The sequence below is a fragment of the Branchiostoma lanceolatum genome, chromosome 16 (assembly GCF_035083965.1).
Source record: "Branchiostoma lanceolatum isolate klBraLanc5 chromosome 16, klBraLanc5.hap2, whole genome shotgun sequence".
In the NCBI taxonomy this organism is placed as follows: Eukaryota; Metazoa; Chordata; class Leptocardii; order Amphioxiformes; family Branchiostomatidae; genus Branchiostoma; species Branchiostoma lanceolatum.
The window spans coordinates 11,505,352-11,519,437 of record NC_089737.1 but is presented as its reverse complement, the minus strand read 5'-3'; the positions used below and the strand labels follow the sequence as shown (position 1 = coordinate 11,519,437).

General features: G+C 42.2%; 1 protein-coding gene and 1 long non-coding RNA gene across 4 annotated transcripts in view; both read right to left on the bottom strand.

Moving 5' to 3' along the window:
• The window catches only part of LOC136421918 (zinc finger protein 525-like), a 41,291-nt gene extending 31,631 nt beyond the window's left edge, over positions 1–9,660 (bottom strand). The window contains exons 1-2 of one of the 3 annotated variants that reach the window (XR_010753541.1): positions 9,564–9,660; positions 6,157–8,680 (exon numbers count right to left, since the gene is read on the bottom strand). Coding sequence is in view for 1 of the 3 variants with exons in the window: in XM_066409500.1 (XP_066265597.1) it covers positions 4,333–5,607 (1,275 nt within the window). In the remaining 2 variants the exon portion in view is untranslated. Of the gene's footprint in view, positions 1–3,965; positions 5,609–6,156; positions 8,681–9,563 lie in introns of those variants that run through there. The other 2 variants (XM_066409500.1, XM_066409499.1) reach the window with 2 other exon arrangements.
• LOC136421932 (uncharacterized) lies at positions 344–3,161 on the bottom strand. The gene is made up of 2 exons (XR_010753543.1): positions 3,039–3,161; positions 344–2,151 (listed from the first exon to the last, which is right to left on the bottom strand). It is a non-coding gene; the product is annotated as an uncharacterized lncRNA (long non-coding RNA).
• Positions 9,661–14,086: the final 4,426 nt, after the last annotated feature.

The window sequence follows — 14,086 nt, the reverse complement described above, 5'->3', positions numbered from 1 at the left end:
CAATTCAATTTTGAAGCCCAGAAACAGGACTTCAATTCAATTTTAAAGCCCAGAAACAGGATTTCAATTCAATTTTGAAGCTCAGAAACAGGACTTCAATTTTGAAGCCCAGAAACCGGGCTTCAATTTTGAAGCCCAGAAAGAAGACTTCAATTTTGAAGCCCAGGAACAACATCGTTTTCACCGTATTCACTTAACCACTTTTACTTCTATGTATATAAGTACGATGTATATTGCACATCACATGCACAGAGACAACCGTTGATCTAAATCATTGGAACTGATCTAAAAAAAAAGCATGCTATTGAAACAATTTTCTCAGTATAAAGAAAATGAAGGAGAATGGTTGTTTGCGATGTTTTATTTCTGGTTGGTAACTGACAGTATTCTCATTGATGCTTGTTTCTCACATGCTTGACGATCTTGCACGGGCAACTGGATCAAGGGGCACGCCCTAGAGGTGGACAGTCAAAGCGGTACAACGATACTCTTAAACATTACTTGAAGAAGGGTCACATCGATCCCACAAACTTTGAAGCACTTTGCTACGATCGCAGTACCTGGCGACAACTGAGCCACAACAGCGCCACAACCTTTGAGGCTGAGCGAATAGCTGCCGCTGAGGCCAAGAGGAGGGCCAGGAAAGCCTGACTACTACAGAACTGATCGAAAAATCATGTAGACTCGCCATACTCTGTTCGAGTGGCTGTCAACACAAAGCTTGTCTTGTAGTTACCATCTTCACACGTGTAGGGTCTCTCACCGGTGTGAAGTATCCTATGCCTAATAAGTTGGGTCTTACGAGCTGCTCTGTAGCCACAGTCCTCACATTTGTGGGGTGCACACATCAGCGTGGTACCTAATACGTTTATCATATTATAACTTTATCGCACAACTATTGTACAAAGTATGGCATCTTCTGGTACTTAACTACAGTTCTATAAAGTTCTATAAAGGTAATCTACCTGATACAAGAGTGCGTAGTATGGGATCATGAGTTTTTACATTAACCATTGGAAGAATTTCTCGTCTAGGCAGTCTTTGATATATTTTCCTATGTATAGAAGTCAGGGGTTCTTTCATGTCAATATGTACTTAACTTTGCTAATTAAGTCCATTTCATGAGATGAATTCTGATATCTATGTCTGACTTTCGGTAGGTTTTGTGGTCACAAATTTCACAGCAATTAGGTTACGCGTCCGTGCTTTTTTTTCATATGTTGGACTAGCCCCCCTTTACATGATCCCTTATAGTTACACTGATTACACTTGAACGGTTTCTCGCCGGTATGTTTCCTCATGTGTTCGTCAAGCCTGTGCTTAGTGTATGCCCTGTAACCACATTCGCCGCACATGAAAGGCTTTTCCCTTTTGTGACGTTGCCTATGATTATAGTAACTGCGTATGTTCGCCGTTTCGAATCCGCACTCGCCACACAAATAGCGTTTGCAATCGATTCGTGGGTCATGGTCAGGAAGACTGAACGCCATGTTCTCACAAGCCTGGTCAGGCGTCGGTTGACAAGGGGCCAAATGTGTTTCTTCACTTTTCACATTTTCACTCTGCAGTTCATGTCCGCTGTTTGAATAACCAGTCTCTCTATCGTTGCTATAACGTTCAGGGTGATCCGGATGGGACGGTTGGGAAATTTGCCTGATTCGATTATCCGCGGAAACATGACATTCCCATTTTCGTACATCACTGTGTTCTGGAAGCGGCTGAAAGGAATCTGGAGGTGTTTCCTCTCTGGGATTACCTCCTTCCCACGTCTTTTCTGTGCAAGAAGCAGTCATTGAATTATTTGTATCTAGCAACTGCCTTAAATTAGGAGTGTCAGGAGTTGAAGGCATTGTATCATCGGTGTACAAAGATGTGACGTCCTCTTGTGCGGTAACTGTCTCATGTTCTTGTTCATATATAGTCATATCGTCTGGAGAACTGACTTCTGACTTCCTTTCCAACTGACGGTATTCCTCCAACATCACGTCCCTAAGGATACCAACCATCCTGTCTTTGATGCTGTTTTCTTTGTCCAGGTTTTGAATCCTTCTATTGAGTTCAAATATCAGCTCCTCCATGTTCAGTCTGGGGAGGACTGCTATGGTCACCACGCGCGACAGGCCACAGATTAACTCCTGTTGTCTGGACATGCTGAAGGACAACATTGATAGATAAGATACATGATATGAAATGAATATCAAAGGAAGGTTTAGAAAAACTAATCTTTTCATACCTCCTGAGACTCTTGGTACATCTTACCCAAGGCAGTGAAAGTACTCAAACTAACCTTGTCGTACGTCCAGCAATTTTCTCGTGTAAAGCCATAAATATATCTTACATCGAAATGTCTGTTTTTCTGATAGGAGTGCTGTACCTGATGCTTCCCTTTCATAATCTAATGCAAAGATTCAAATGTGATAATTAGATGACACTTTCGTATTAATAAATTATGCACGTGTATACAGTGTATGCAGTAAAGGGATGAGCGGCCTAAATTGAAGATGACCTTCCTACCTGGCCGAAAGAATCTACTCTATTCTACTCTACTCTATACGTACAAATACAAATTCGTACCTCAACTTCAAGAAATTTATCATAAACTGATCTTACGCAAAATTAATCCTATAGTTGTAAAAAATATCTGAAGGCGATTATCTTCAATTCTTAACTGATTGTTAGTAAAAGATAACGTTGTTGAGTGAGCTTTTTTTGCTTGGAAGAAAATGCATGCGTCTTTTGTTCTTTTGTAGACTACCACGCCCCCCCCCCCCCCGTTCGGCAAAAAGGGAATACATGTTTAATTGGTCAGTAGAGACAGTCCACAGTAAGGTTAACAATTCGCCTGCGAATGAAACCCTCTAGTGGCCAAATTTTCCTGCCAAACACTCTCCCTATAGCCGGTGTTACAGTTAGTCTCGACTGGTAGTGACTACCCCCCTCCCCACATTAGCTGTAGCCTCCCAAAGAGGCAACATTATGTCTGCAGCAAAGAGCGGCGCATTTTGAAGTCCATTTTAGCTTAATAACGTCCATCCTACCTGCTTTGATAGACCCGCCGTACCTAAGAAGGAAGGTGGGTTAAAGTACTTTTCTCCTTTCAATCACGTCCTGAAATTCGAATAATATGGCTGACAAAGAAAATGCGAGCCGAGGTCAAAGGTCATACAGGGTCATGAGCACTGATTACCCAACTACATCCTGATCTCCTATTGGTACTTGTCCTTTTTTTTAGCAGTCTCTTGGCCCAGATGTAGCTAGAAACTCTGGGGGAATGGCTCTATAGAGCCGGTGAGGATTTGTTAACGCTCAGACCAACCAAATCGTGGCTCATTTCGTCATATATTGACACAGGGGTAAAGAATGTGAAACTTTCTTTCTTGCTGTTGGTATGTATAGGGAAACGCAGACAGAGTAGGTAACATAACTGTAAATCAATACCAGCATATACATGCTATCCACAATATTGTTTACATTGAAGGTATCGATATATCACTCAACCAATTTTACTTCTTTGTAAGACCATACACATGCACAGTGACGTGTTTTTGAAAAAGTCACAAACATCGAAGCATTCCAGAGACCTCAATCAGACCAGCATTGCAGCAATTTGCCCTGCGAGTACATGTCATACCAATTTGTAGCCTGACGAACTTTCACTTCAGGAAGCCATTTGATTGGTCTGAGGTCCGTGCAATATCAATGACCAACACATCTGAGAATTTATGCATGTGCTTACATGGAACAATTATTGTCATTTGCCTTTGTGATGAAGGCTGTGGTAGTAGTGTAGCTAGTTTCCACGGTAATAGGGAATCCTGAACTCCTAACGTTTTTTGCCCGCTTTAAATGAGTCTCTTGGCTCAGAGGTGAATGGCTAAATGATCTATGGGAATGGGCTCCAAAGAGCTCTGGAGAGTGAGAGTTTCTGTTTAACACAAAGACTTTATTGACACAGAAATACAAAATCTTTGCCAATGTTCAACTTTATTGCTGTCGGCAAGTATAGAGACACACAGATAAAAAGTATGTAATATAACTAGAAAACTAACACAAGAATGCACACCGTCTAGAGTATTGTTAACATCGTTGTACCTTTACTTCTCTATATTATTGAATGTACAATAAGGGTTATTATCATTATAATTACTAAGTACAAACACAGACTCAAACTTTGTGCTTATTATCGGAAGTGAACTCGAAATGCAAGAGATTACAACGACCTTTCTTAGTATCAAAGTACTCTTGAATCTTGGGCAATTGTAAAATGAGTTTCTCATCTATAGTTGCTGGAAGAAATATTTACAAGGTTTCATCTCCAGCTAGTAACTGGCACTATTTTAATTGGTGCATGTTTCTCATATGCTTGACAAGGCTGCCCTTTTCACTTGCCTTGTAGTCACACTCTTGACAACTGTAAGGTCTCTCACCGGTGTGCCGCCTCCTGTGTTTGGTAAGAGCGGTTTTGTAAGCAGTCCTGTAGTCACAGTCCTCACATTTGTAGGGTTTCACACCACCGTGCCTGCTCATCATGTGTTTCACAACGTCGAACTTTCGGTAAGTCTGGTAGTCACAAATTTGACAGCTGTAAGGCTTCTCGCCTGTGTGCGTTTTCATATGCTCGACTAGCCTTCCTTTATGTGACGCCGTGTAACTGCATTGGTTACATTTGAACGGCTTCTCACCGGTGTGGCGTTTCAAATGATAGCTAAGGTTGGCTTGGTATGCCGTCTCGAAGTCGCATAGTTCACACTTGAACGGTTTCTCACCGGTGTGTTTCCTCATGTGATCGGCAAGCCGACGCTTAGTGTATGCCCTGTAACCACATTCGCCGCACATGAAAGGTTTTTCCCCTTTGTGACGTTGCATATGCTTGGAGAGACTGTCTGCGTACGATGTTTTGAAGCCGCACACGTCACACAAATAATGTTTGCCGTCTGAATCGATTTCAGAGTCATGGTCAGGAAGGAGGGACGCCATTTTGTCACAATCCTGGTCTGGAATTGGTTGACAAGGAGCCAAAGGTCTTTCCTCACTTTTCACTCTGTCACGTTGTTCATGTTCACTAGTGATGAAACCAGCCTCTGTGTTGTCAGCATAGTTTTCGGGATGATCCGGGTTGGACGGTTGAGAAATTTGCGCGATATGATCATTCTCGAACACACGCCATTCCATCTTTATATGTAAGTCATCGTGGTTTGGAGTCGGTTGACAAGAAGTCATAGGCGTTTCCTCTCCTTCCAAAGGCTTCTCAGCGCAAGTACTCATTGAATTATATGTATCTAGCAACTGCCTACTAAAAGTAGGAGTGTCATGAGTTGAAGGCATTGAATCAGTCGAAGTCGGAACGCCTTCTTGCATGGTTATTGTCTCCTGTTCTTGTATGGGTATGGTCCTTTCATCTGGAGAACTGGCTTTCAGCTGACTGTATTCCTCCAACATCACGTCCCTAAGGATACTGACCAACCTGTCCTTGATGCTGTTCTCTTTATCCAGGTTTTGAATCCTCCTGTTGAGTTCAAATATCAGCTCCTCCATGTTCAGTCTGGGGAGGACTGCTATGGTCACCACGTGCGAGAGGCCACAGATTAACTCCTGTTGTCCGGACATGCTGAAGGAAAACATTGATGGATGAAATACATGTTATGAAATAGACGCTTATAATGCCTCATGAGGGGGTTTGTCTAAGATCATAAAGATGCCATGTAGATAGAAGATTCGGTGCATAAAAATACCCAAGGCAATGAAGGCACTAACTGGGCGGCATTGTCGGGATGAAGATTGTTATCTCTGTGCTATAGCTGCTGCTACAGTATGTAAAGCTTCAAACTCGACATTTACATTTTACATTTACTGATGTGAATTCTGACCGCACGCACACAAAAATACTTGTATAATTGTATATCTTAACGTGATTATCATAAGTTATAGTTCTGCGTGAAAAATAACGTTAGCTATTCTTGGTATACCAAGGTAACGGGAGGAAAATGCGGGTTTTCTTTTCAGACTACTACTACTTTTGTCCAATGCTTATGTGGGGAGGGGGGCGTAGTAGTACTACGCCCCCCTCCCCACATAAGCAGCCTGAGTATGTGAGCTATGTCTATTTCAAAATGCCCCATTCTGAAGTCTACTTTGGCTTAATAAGGTTCAACCTACCTGCTTGATAGCCACACCGTAATATGGACAGAAGGTGGGTAAAGTATTTCCCACCAAGACGTCCTAGGATCCGAACAAAGACGCTGTAATTTTTTTACAAATATAGCTGACACAGAAAATCCGAACCAAGGTCAAAGGGCAAAGGGCTCAGGAGCACTGATTACCTAATTCAGCCCATAACGTTGTTAGAATGAAGGCAGGCGACAGTGGAATGATTTTGATAGAAAAATGAGGCTTTTTCCAAGTAATGAAAGCATGCAGAGCATTAATACTTCCTTCCCCACATTTCTTTCTCGCAAAAATCCCGCAACTTCACCGTGGAAATTGACAAAGATGGCCCATTCCATGGTTTTTCATCCGAATCTTCTAACCTTACAGTACATGTAGTACCTATTTTTGTAGCCTTATTCGCTTTAAGCAGCTCTTCCACTGGTTAGGCCTGCAGAAGATGAATAGCCAGCACCTCTGAGTCAGGAAAATAGGAAACATCCTTATCATGTTGATTTATAAATGTAATGTATGTGCTAACATGGAACAGTTAGTCAGACTGAGAAATGTCATGTATTTGAGGCTGTGATCTGGTATCAATGATGATAGAAACACCTGAGCATCTATTTGAATGATCTCCAGAGTTAATCCTGAGATATAATTGTACTTCTCTTTTTCAGTCTTCTGGCTTAGAAGTCAATGCGTCCAAAATAACTCGTACGTAGATCGGCTAAATATGCCCTGGGCAGTGGGAGTTTGCCCTTCATAGACTGGGAGTTTGCACTTCATAGACTAAGGAGACTGGGAGTTTGCACTTCATAGACTAAGGAATTTGTAACTAAATTGTTCTAACTTCTAACATATTAACACGGGAGTACAGAATCTCTGCTAAATGTTCAGCTTTATTGTTGTTTTAAAGTATAAAGACACGCAGCAGATACATTGTGAGTGACGTTACTATAAATCAATACAATAATGTATGCTGTTGTCGTCTTGTATTGATTGTTTACAACATTATTCTGGATTTTGCTTCTCTAAGATTAGTAAGAACATACATGCAACCCAGGTGGTATCTGACAGTATTTTCATTGGTGTTTGTTTCTCATATGCTGGAGGAGGCTGCCCTTTTGCTTTGCCTTGTAGTCACACTCTTGACAACTGTAGGGTCTCTCACCGGTGTGACGTCTCCTATGTCTAATCAGATGGTTTGGGTATGCCGTCTTGTAGTTGCATTGATCACATTTGAACGGTCTCTCGCCAGTGTGTTTCCTCATGTGATCGACAAGCCGTCGCTTAACGTTTGTCTTATAACCACATTCGCCACACATGAATGGTTTTTCTCCTGTGTGACGTTGCATATGTGTGGGCAGATACCATTGGTTCGCCGTTTTGAATCCGCACACGTCACACTCGTAGCGTTTGCAATCGGTTCGGATGTCATTGTCGGAAACAATGGATGCCATGTTCTCGGCTGGAGCCTGGGAATCACGGGATTGGTCACTTTGCACAATACTACGTTTGGTTGATGTTCGGTTGATACTACGCCGTTCCGTTCCCCTTTTGATGACAGGTGTCTCTCCTTCCTCGGTAAAACTTTCAGTATGTCCCGGGTTTGACTGCTGACAAATTTGCCCGGCTATGTCGTCGTTGAAAGCATGACAGTCCCACTTACGTACATCACTGGGATCTGCAGTCGGTTCACTAGAAGCCAAAGATGTTTTCGCACAGATTTTGGCTCCTCCCAAAGCCTTCTCTAGCTCTGGATAAGAGTTACCAATTGAATCATTTGTACATAGCAACTGCATACTGAAAGTAGGGGTGTCAACGCTTAGCTCATCATGTCGCGAGTTACTTGAACCAGGCGTGGTCGTCACCTCCAATGTTCCTGTCCCTTGCTTTGGCTGGTTGTCGAAAGACAGCACTAGGTTTCCCTCTTTCTCTCGTTTTATACTCTGGGAGACGCAATCATCGTCAACTTCGGATATAGTTTGAGAAGTTGTGGGGGCTACAGATTCGACTACAATTGTAGCATCGTTTACGCATTGGGTAGCGTTTTTAGTTACATTGTTTGTAGTTAATACTGAAGAACTTGCTTCTGTGAAGGCTTCTGAATAGTCATTTTCTTTGCTTGTTGTTGAATCATCTTTGCCAACATTTAGCGCTTGCTGTGTCGAACTCTTGTCTTCATGAGGACTTGGGCAGATCCTTGACAATGTCTCCGAATACTTCTGTAAGGTCTGAGTTTGAAACTGCTCCCGCTCAGCTAGCTCTACGTCATGAAAGCATTCGATAGACACGTCTATCGTATCGCCATCTGGCGTATATTTGTCGGGCTCCAAATCACGGTATTCCGTCGTCATCACGTCCCTCAGCACACCGACCAGGAGTCTTTTGTGGATTGAATGCCCTCCCATGTTGATGTTCCTTCTACCAAGTTCTAGCACCAGTTCCTCTGTGTACAGTCTGGAGAGCACGGCCAGGGTGACATCCCGAGAGAGACCTTGCAACGTTGGGCCTGCTGTCGTCATGATATATGCTGTGAAGAATAGTGTACAATCATGTCAATGACGATTACAACTATCTTTATTGTACATTGAATATTCATGCCCAATGTGGGCTAAAGATAATCTGAGTAACGTTGTCAGACGCTTTTTTTTTCTGCCTGGATGTCAGGCACCTAGCGCAAGGCGATTAACCCCCGGTTGTATCGCCAAATCCTAAGCTGCCAAATACGTGAGAGGTCAGCTACCACACCTGGGCACGACATATTGGGGGGGATTCTTAGTATACATGAGAGTGTGGAGTTAGGGCTGCGGTCGATGGGGGCAGGGCAAGATTTATAGATAGGATTAGGGTTAAGATTAGGGCTAGTGTTATGATTAGGATCAGGGTAAGGGTTTCGGGCTAGAGTTAGAGTAATGGTTAAGGGTTAGACTTAGGCTGAAAATTACGAATGTTTTGCACTTAGAGTACCCCTCTCAAGTATACTGCCCCCCCCCCCCCCCTCCAAAAAAAAGTGTCGTGCTCAGGTGCAGTAGCTGACTTCTCACGTATTTGGCAAGCTCATAAATTTGGCTTGACACCGGGCCCAGATTTGACACCCGACACGACAGAGACAGGGTCCCATCCTACAACATCTATCATAGAGAGAAGCCTGTGGCGCCTACTGAACCCATAAGATACATTTGACACCCCCAAAGTCATTGAGCTGCGTGTAGAATGTCGACTCGTGTTCGGTTTGCCACAATTTTGAATCCGAAAGGTGCGAAAGTAAGACTCTTCGTAATAACAAGAAGGTTATAATGGTAATAACCTCGAGCTCAAACCATATGCTTTTACTGGCTAACGAAACATGCTATATTAGCCATATGTATACATCACTGTTCATCATCATGTTGAATAACTGAATATGAACTTACTTCCAACGCTGATGCGCACAAGATCATAAAATACTGGAGGAAATGTTCAGACGCGATGAACTGTAATGTTTACGAAATGACAAGATGGCGGTACAGGGTCAAAGGTGAATAACAAAACCTGGTTACCCAGATATTTCGCTAGATCCGTGCGCACCCCACAAACCACCAAAAAGTCATTAGTTTCGTGTCTAACGTTATTGTCTAGGTACGACACTGGGAAACAATATACTTAGAGCAAAAGCATACAAGAAATAGATGATTCTTTTGTGATAAAAGAATGATATTATTTCCAGTAATATCCTCTTAAGTAAACTAATGTTACTACTTTCTCCGACTATCTATACTTACCAACAACAATAAAGCTGGCATTAGCAAATATTTTGTATTTCTGTGCCAATAAATTAAGAAGAATCGAGCTACAACGAGGTTCTATGCTTTTAGCACAAACTATCAGCTGTGCATCTTAGGCTCGGGTAATCAGTGGCCCTGACCCGCTATGACCTTTAACCTTGATTGGCATTTTACTCGTCAGCCATATTTGTTCGGACTCTGAGACAGGGTTCTCGTTAGCGCTTGTCTTCAACTTCAACTTGCAGCAGCAAAGAAAGAAATACCTTTACCCACCTTACGGTTCGGGTATAAAGCAGGTAGGTAAGACAGTATAAAAATAGACTTCAAAATGTGGTATTCTCTAAAACAGCTCGAATCATAGAAGGTACTAATTTAGGGTAGGGGGGGGGGGCGTGCTGACTGCTACTGGGGAACAAACAGCGTTCAAAGCGAGAAAGCTTGCTGATTTTTCAAGACTAACTTTGTAATTTTTCATATAGACGACTATAGATCAGTACGGTAATGAGTAATTTGGTGTACGATTGGATCATGATTATAAATCAGACTAAATCAGTCGCTCAGCTACATATGTATTATGAAAGACCGTAGACATTTAGATTTGAAGCTTTGCAAAAGGTTTTGCAAGAGAAATATTGTCTGTAACACTTTTAGCAGAAGAAAAGCATCCCGGGTGAATCTTTTCAGGACAGCGAGTGTAGGAGCCCCGGTAGTAATGGGATGGCGCACAGGCTAGATGTACATTTCATAACACGCATTTCTTTTAATTTTTTTTGGCAATAATGTCCTTCAGCATGTCCAGACAACAGGAGTTAATCTGTGGCCTCTCGCGCGTGGTGACCATAGCAGTCCTTCCCAGACTGAACATGGAGGAGCTGATATTTGAACTCAACAGGAGGATTCAAAACCTGGACAAAGAAAACAGCATCAAAGACAGGATGGTCGGTATTCTTAGGGACGTGATGTTGGAGGAATACAGTCAGTTGAAAAGAAGGTCGATATCAGAAGGAGGATGTCTATATCAATCAATCGTGTCTGGACAAACGCATGAGACAGAAACCACGCAAGAGAACATTCCGACCGCGTACGCGGAAACAATGTCAACAAAGACCTCAAGTCCTGACGCCTCACTGCAAAATTCTGGACTGGACTTTATCATAAAGAAGGAAAACAATGATACTAGCAGTGAAGTACTCACACATACAAGGGAACTCGGGCTTGATACAGACCAAATACAGTTGACTGGTCCAGAACAAGAGCAACTTTCTAGCATTCCCAGACCAAGTTCTGCAACACTTCCTTCAACCGATACCACCATGACACAAATGAATACCTCAATAGACTCTCGCATTAAAGATGAAGACTTTTCTATGAACACTGAGGATGAAGCAGCTAGAGCTTGTCATGATGTCTTCAGCACTGACACTACTGCTTTTAGTATGCAGGTGCAAGATACAATTAACCCAATGAGTACCTCTGGCACAGAGAAACCTGTGAACAAAAAGTCAAAGGAAACATCTTTGGCTTCTCGTCAACCGACCGCTGGCCATAGTGATGTACGTTCGTGGGAATGCCATACACCCGGAGATGATCCAATCGGGCAGATTTCTAAGATGTCTTACTCGGATTATTCTCAACGTTACACTGACGACTTAGAGCCTGGTTCCATCATCATTGGGCATGAACAAAGGTCCTGGGAACCATACAGTTGTGAGGTTTGTGATTACAAGACCTACCGAAAGCGCGGCTTTAGCGCTCATATGAAATGTCACACTGGTGTGAAATCTCACAGGTGTGAGATTTGTGACTACAGAACAACGCACAGGCCAACTCTTGCTAGACACATGGAGTTGCACACCGGTGCGAGACCCTACAGTTGTCCAGAGTGTGACTACAAGGCAGCACAAAAGGGGACCCTTCATCGGCATATGAGACGGCACCAACGAGACTAGCATTAGCCATCCGCCAACGGAAATGACTTGGGACTAGTTCCATTTGCAGGGAATTGACTCGATTACTTCTTTAGTCACTCGGCTGCGGCAGTTAAAACAAAAAAGACGGTAGTTAGATAAAGGCGTTCTTGAAAGCATCGAACACTCAACGAATCACTTGCAAAGATGGTTTTTAATCAGGGAGATTTTGTTAACCGGACAAAATATAAACGGGATTGAAAGAGCCGCGTCAGATATGGCCGACACTGTTGAGAGAAACCCTACAAGTGCACGTATCAGGATGACAGGGTTATCCGCTCAGACAGTTCACATGATGCGTCATGGGGGACGGAAACCTTACTCGTGTAGCTAGTGTACTTTCAAGGCAGCACATAAATCGAATTATGTTAACAGAGAAGGAAATGTACAGGCGAGAAACCATTAATATTCGGAGATCCTGGCTTTAAGTCAGCTTAGAACATAACAGACGACCAACAAAGTGCATGTACATGTATATGAAATACAAAATAAAATGAACGGCGTTTTTGGTGATGACGGATGCGAATTCAAAGCAGTGTATCGCACAATGTACCAAATGAGTTCAACATAGAAGCTGTGTTATGATATGGTGACGTGATAGACGATATATGTGTCAGTGATGATTAGCTAGAAAAATTAAACCTGTGATCATGCTGTCTGCTCTCTAAGCAAAGGTTGGGCTTTGTCTTGTTTTTGATGTCTTTTTAAGCGTTTTTGGCGGTTTGTTTATGGTTTGGGCGGCCGACAGAAACCGTGACAAAATAGAAGACGCGACAAAAACGCTTAGAAAGACACCAAAAACAAGACGAAACCCAACCTCTCTTTGGAGAGTACATGCTGTCCGAACAAGGGACACATAATCCCGTTATGGGCGACAGAATTCTCACTCAGAAAGCCAGACGTAAGCTACGAAATTGTCAGAATTCGAGCTTTAAAGATTGCGTTTCTGCATTGGTTTCCAGCGATGTTCCGTAGTTTGTATCTTCATGTTTTCATACTCATTGACGGAAATGAAGCTGAACATTGACAGTTGTACATGTGTACACAGACATGTGTATAATCATTTGTCAAAAAAAAGCAACTAGGCCCAAATAAGCTAGGAATTAGATTACGAATGTCATTCAGTTTCAAACGGAAATAAGATCGGAATGATTTTTTATTGCACAAAAGGGTATTCTAAGAGAACATATGATAGGGTTAGGAGGTGAATATATAGAACTGCAATACTGTTCCAGCTCTATTAACTGATACTAGTTGAGTAATCGGAGCTTCTGACCCAGAATTACCTTTGACCTGAATATTTGTTTTCCTGGCAGCCATTTTTTGTTAGAATCGCAAGATATCGCCAAGGGAGGACATCAATCTAACCTACGTTCCCTCTTATAGTGTGGATAGAAACCAGGTAAGGGATCAGTTTAATGATTTTCTTTTTCTTTGGCTAAAGTGGAAGCGTAAACAGTCTTCAAAATGTGGTATTTCTGCTTCGCGAAAGTTCGAAGAGGTGAACGCTTATGTGGGGAGGGGCTAGGGGGTGACCCAGTCTCTGCCAGACTAATTAATTACTACGCCGGCTATAGGGAAATATTTTCCAGGGACGTTTGGCCACCATAGGGACTCTCATTCGCAGACGTAGCTGTGGGGAAAATATGATTTACCGTGAGCCGACTCTACTGGCCATTTATTCTTTTTTTGTCGAATTATACTATCCATAAAGGAGGCTAGGAGTTACCCACTGTAAAAAGGACAGAACAATTTATACTATATCTAATCATAGCTCACTTTTTAAAAATCTTTTATCAAGACCAACAATTTTATAGATGTATAATGTAACAGTACAATAAACTTGATTGCTAGGGAAGCGTCGACTATAGCAATATTAGCAGAAGAATAATTAATAATAATAGTTCATTACAAATTCATGCCCGTAGGCTAATTGCATGTTGACAACAATGTCGAAATACAAATGTAAGGTAAAACAAAGGTATACATGAATACAAAATCATTCTATATTGCTATTCTACAGTAAGTTTCTATATCTACGGTACTAATGCGTATTAATATAACATTGCACATTCCAAAAATGCATTAGACTTCCACTGCTTTCATATACATTATATGACAGATTCAATCTGATGTAGATTTTGCAAAGATTTTCCCAATGACGCAAAAGCAAAAGGAAACCATAGATTATGCAAGGTAGTAGAT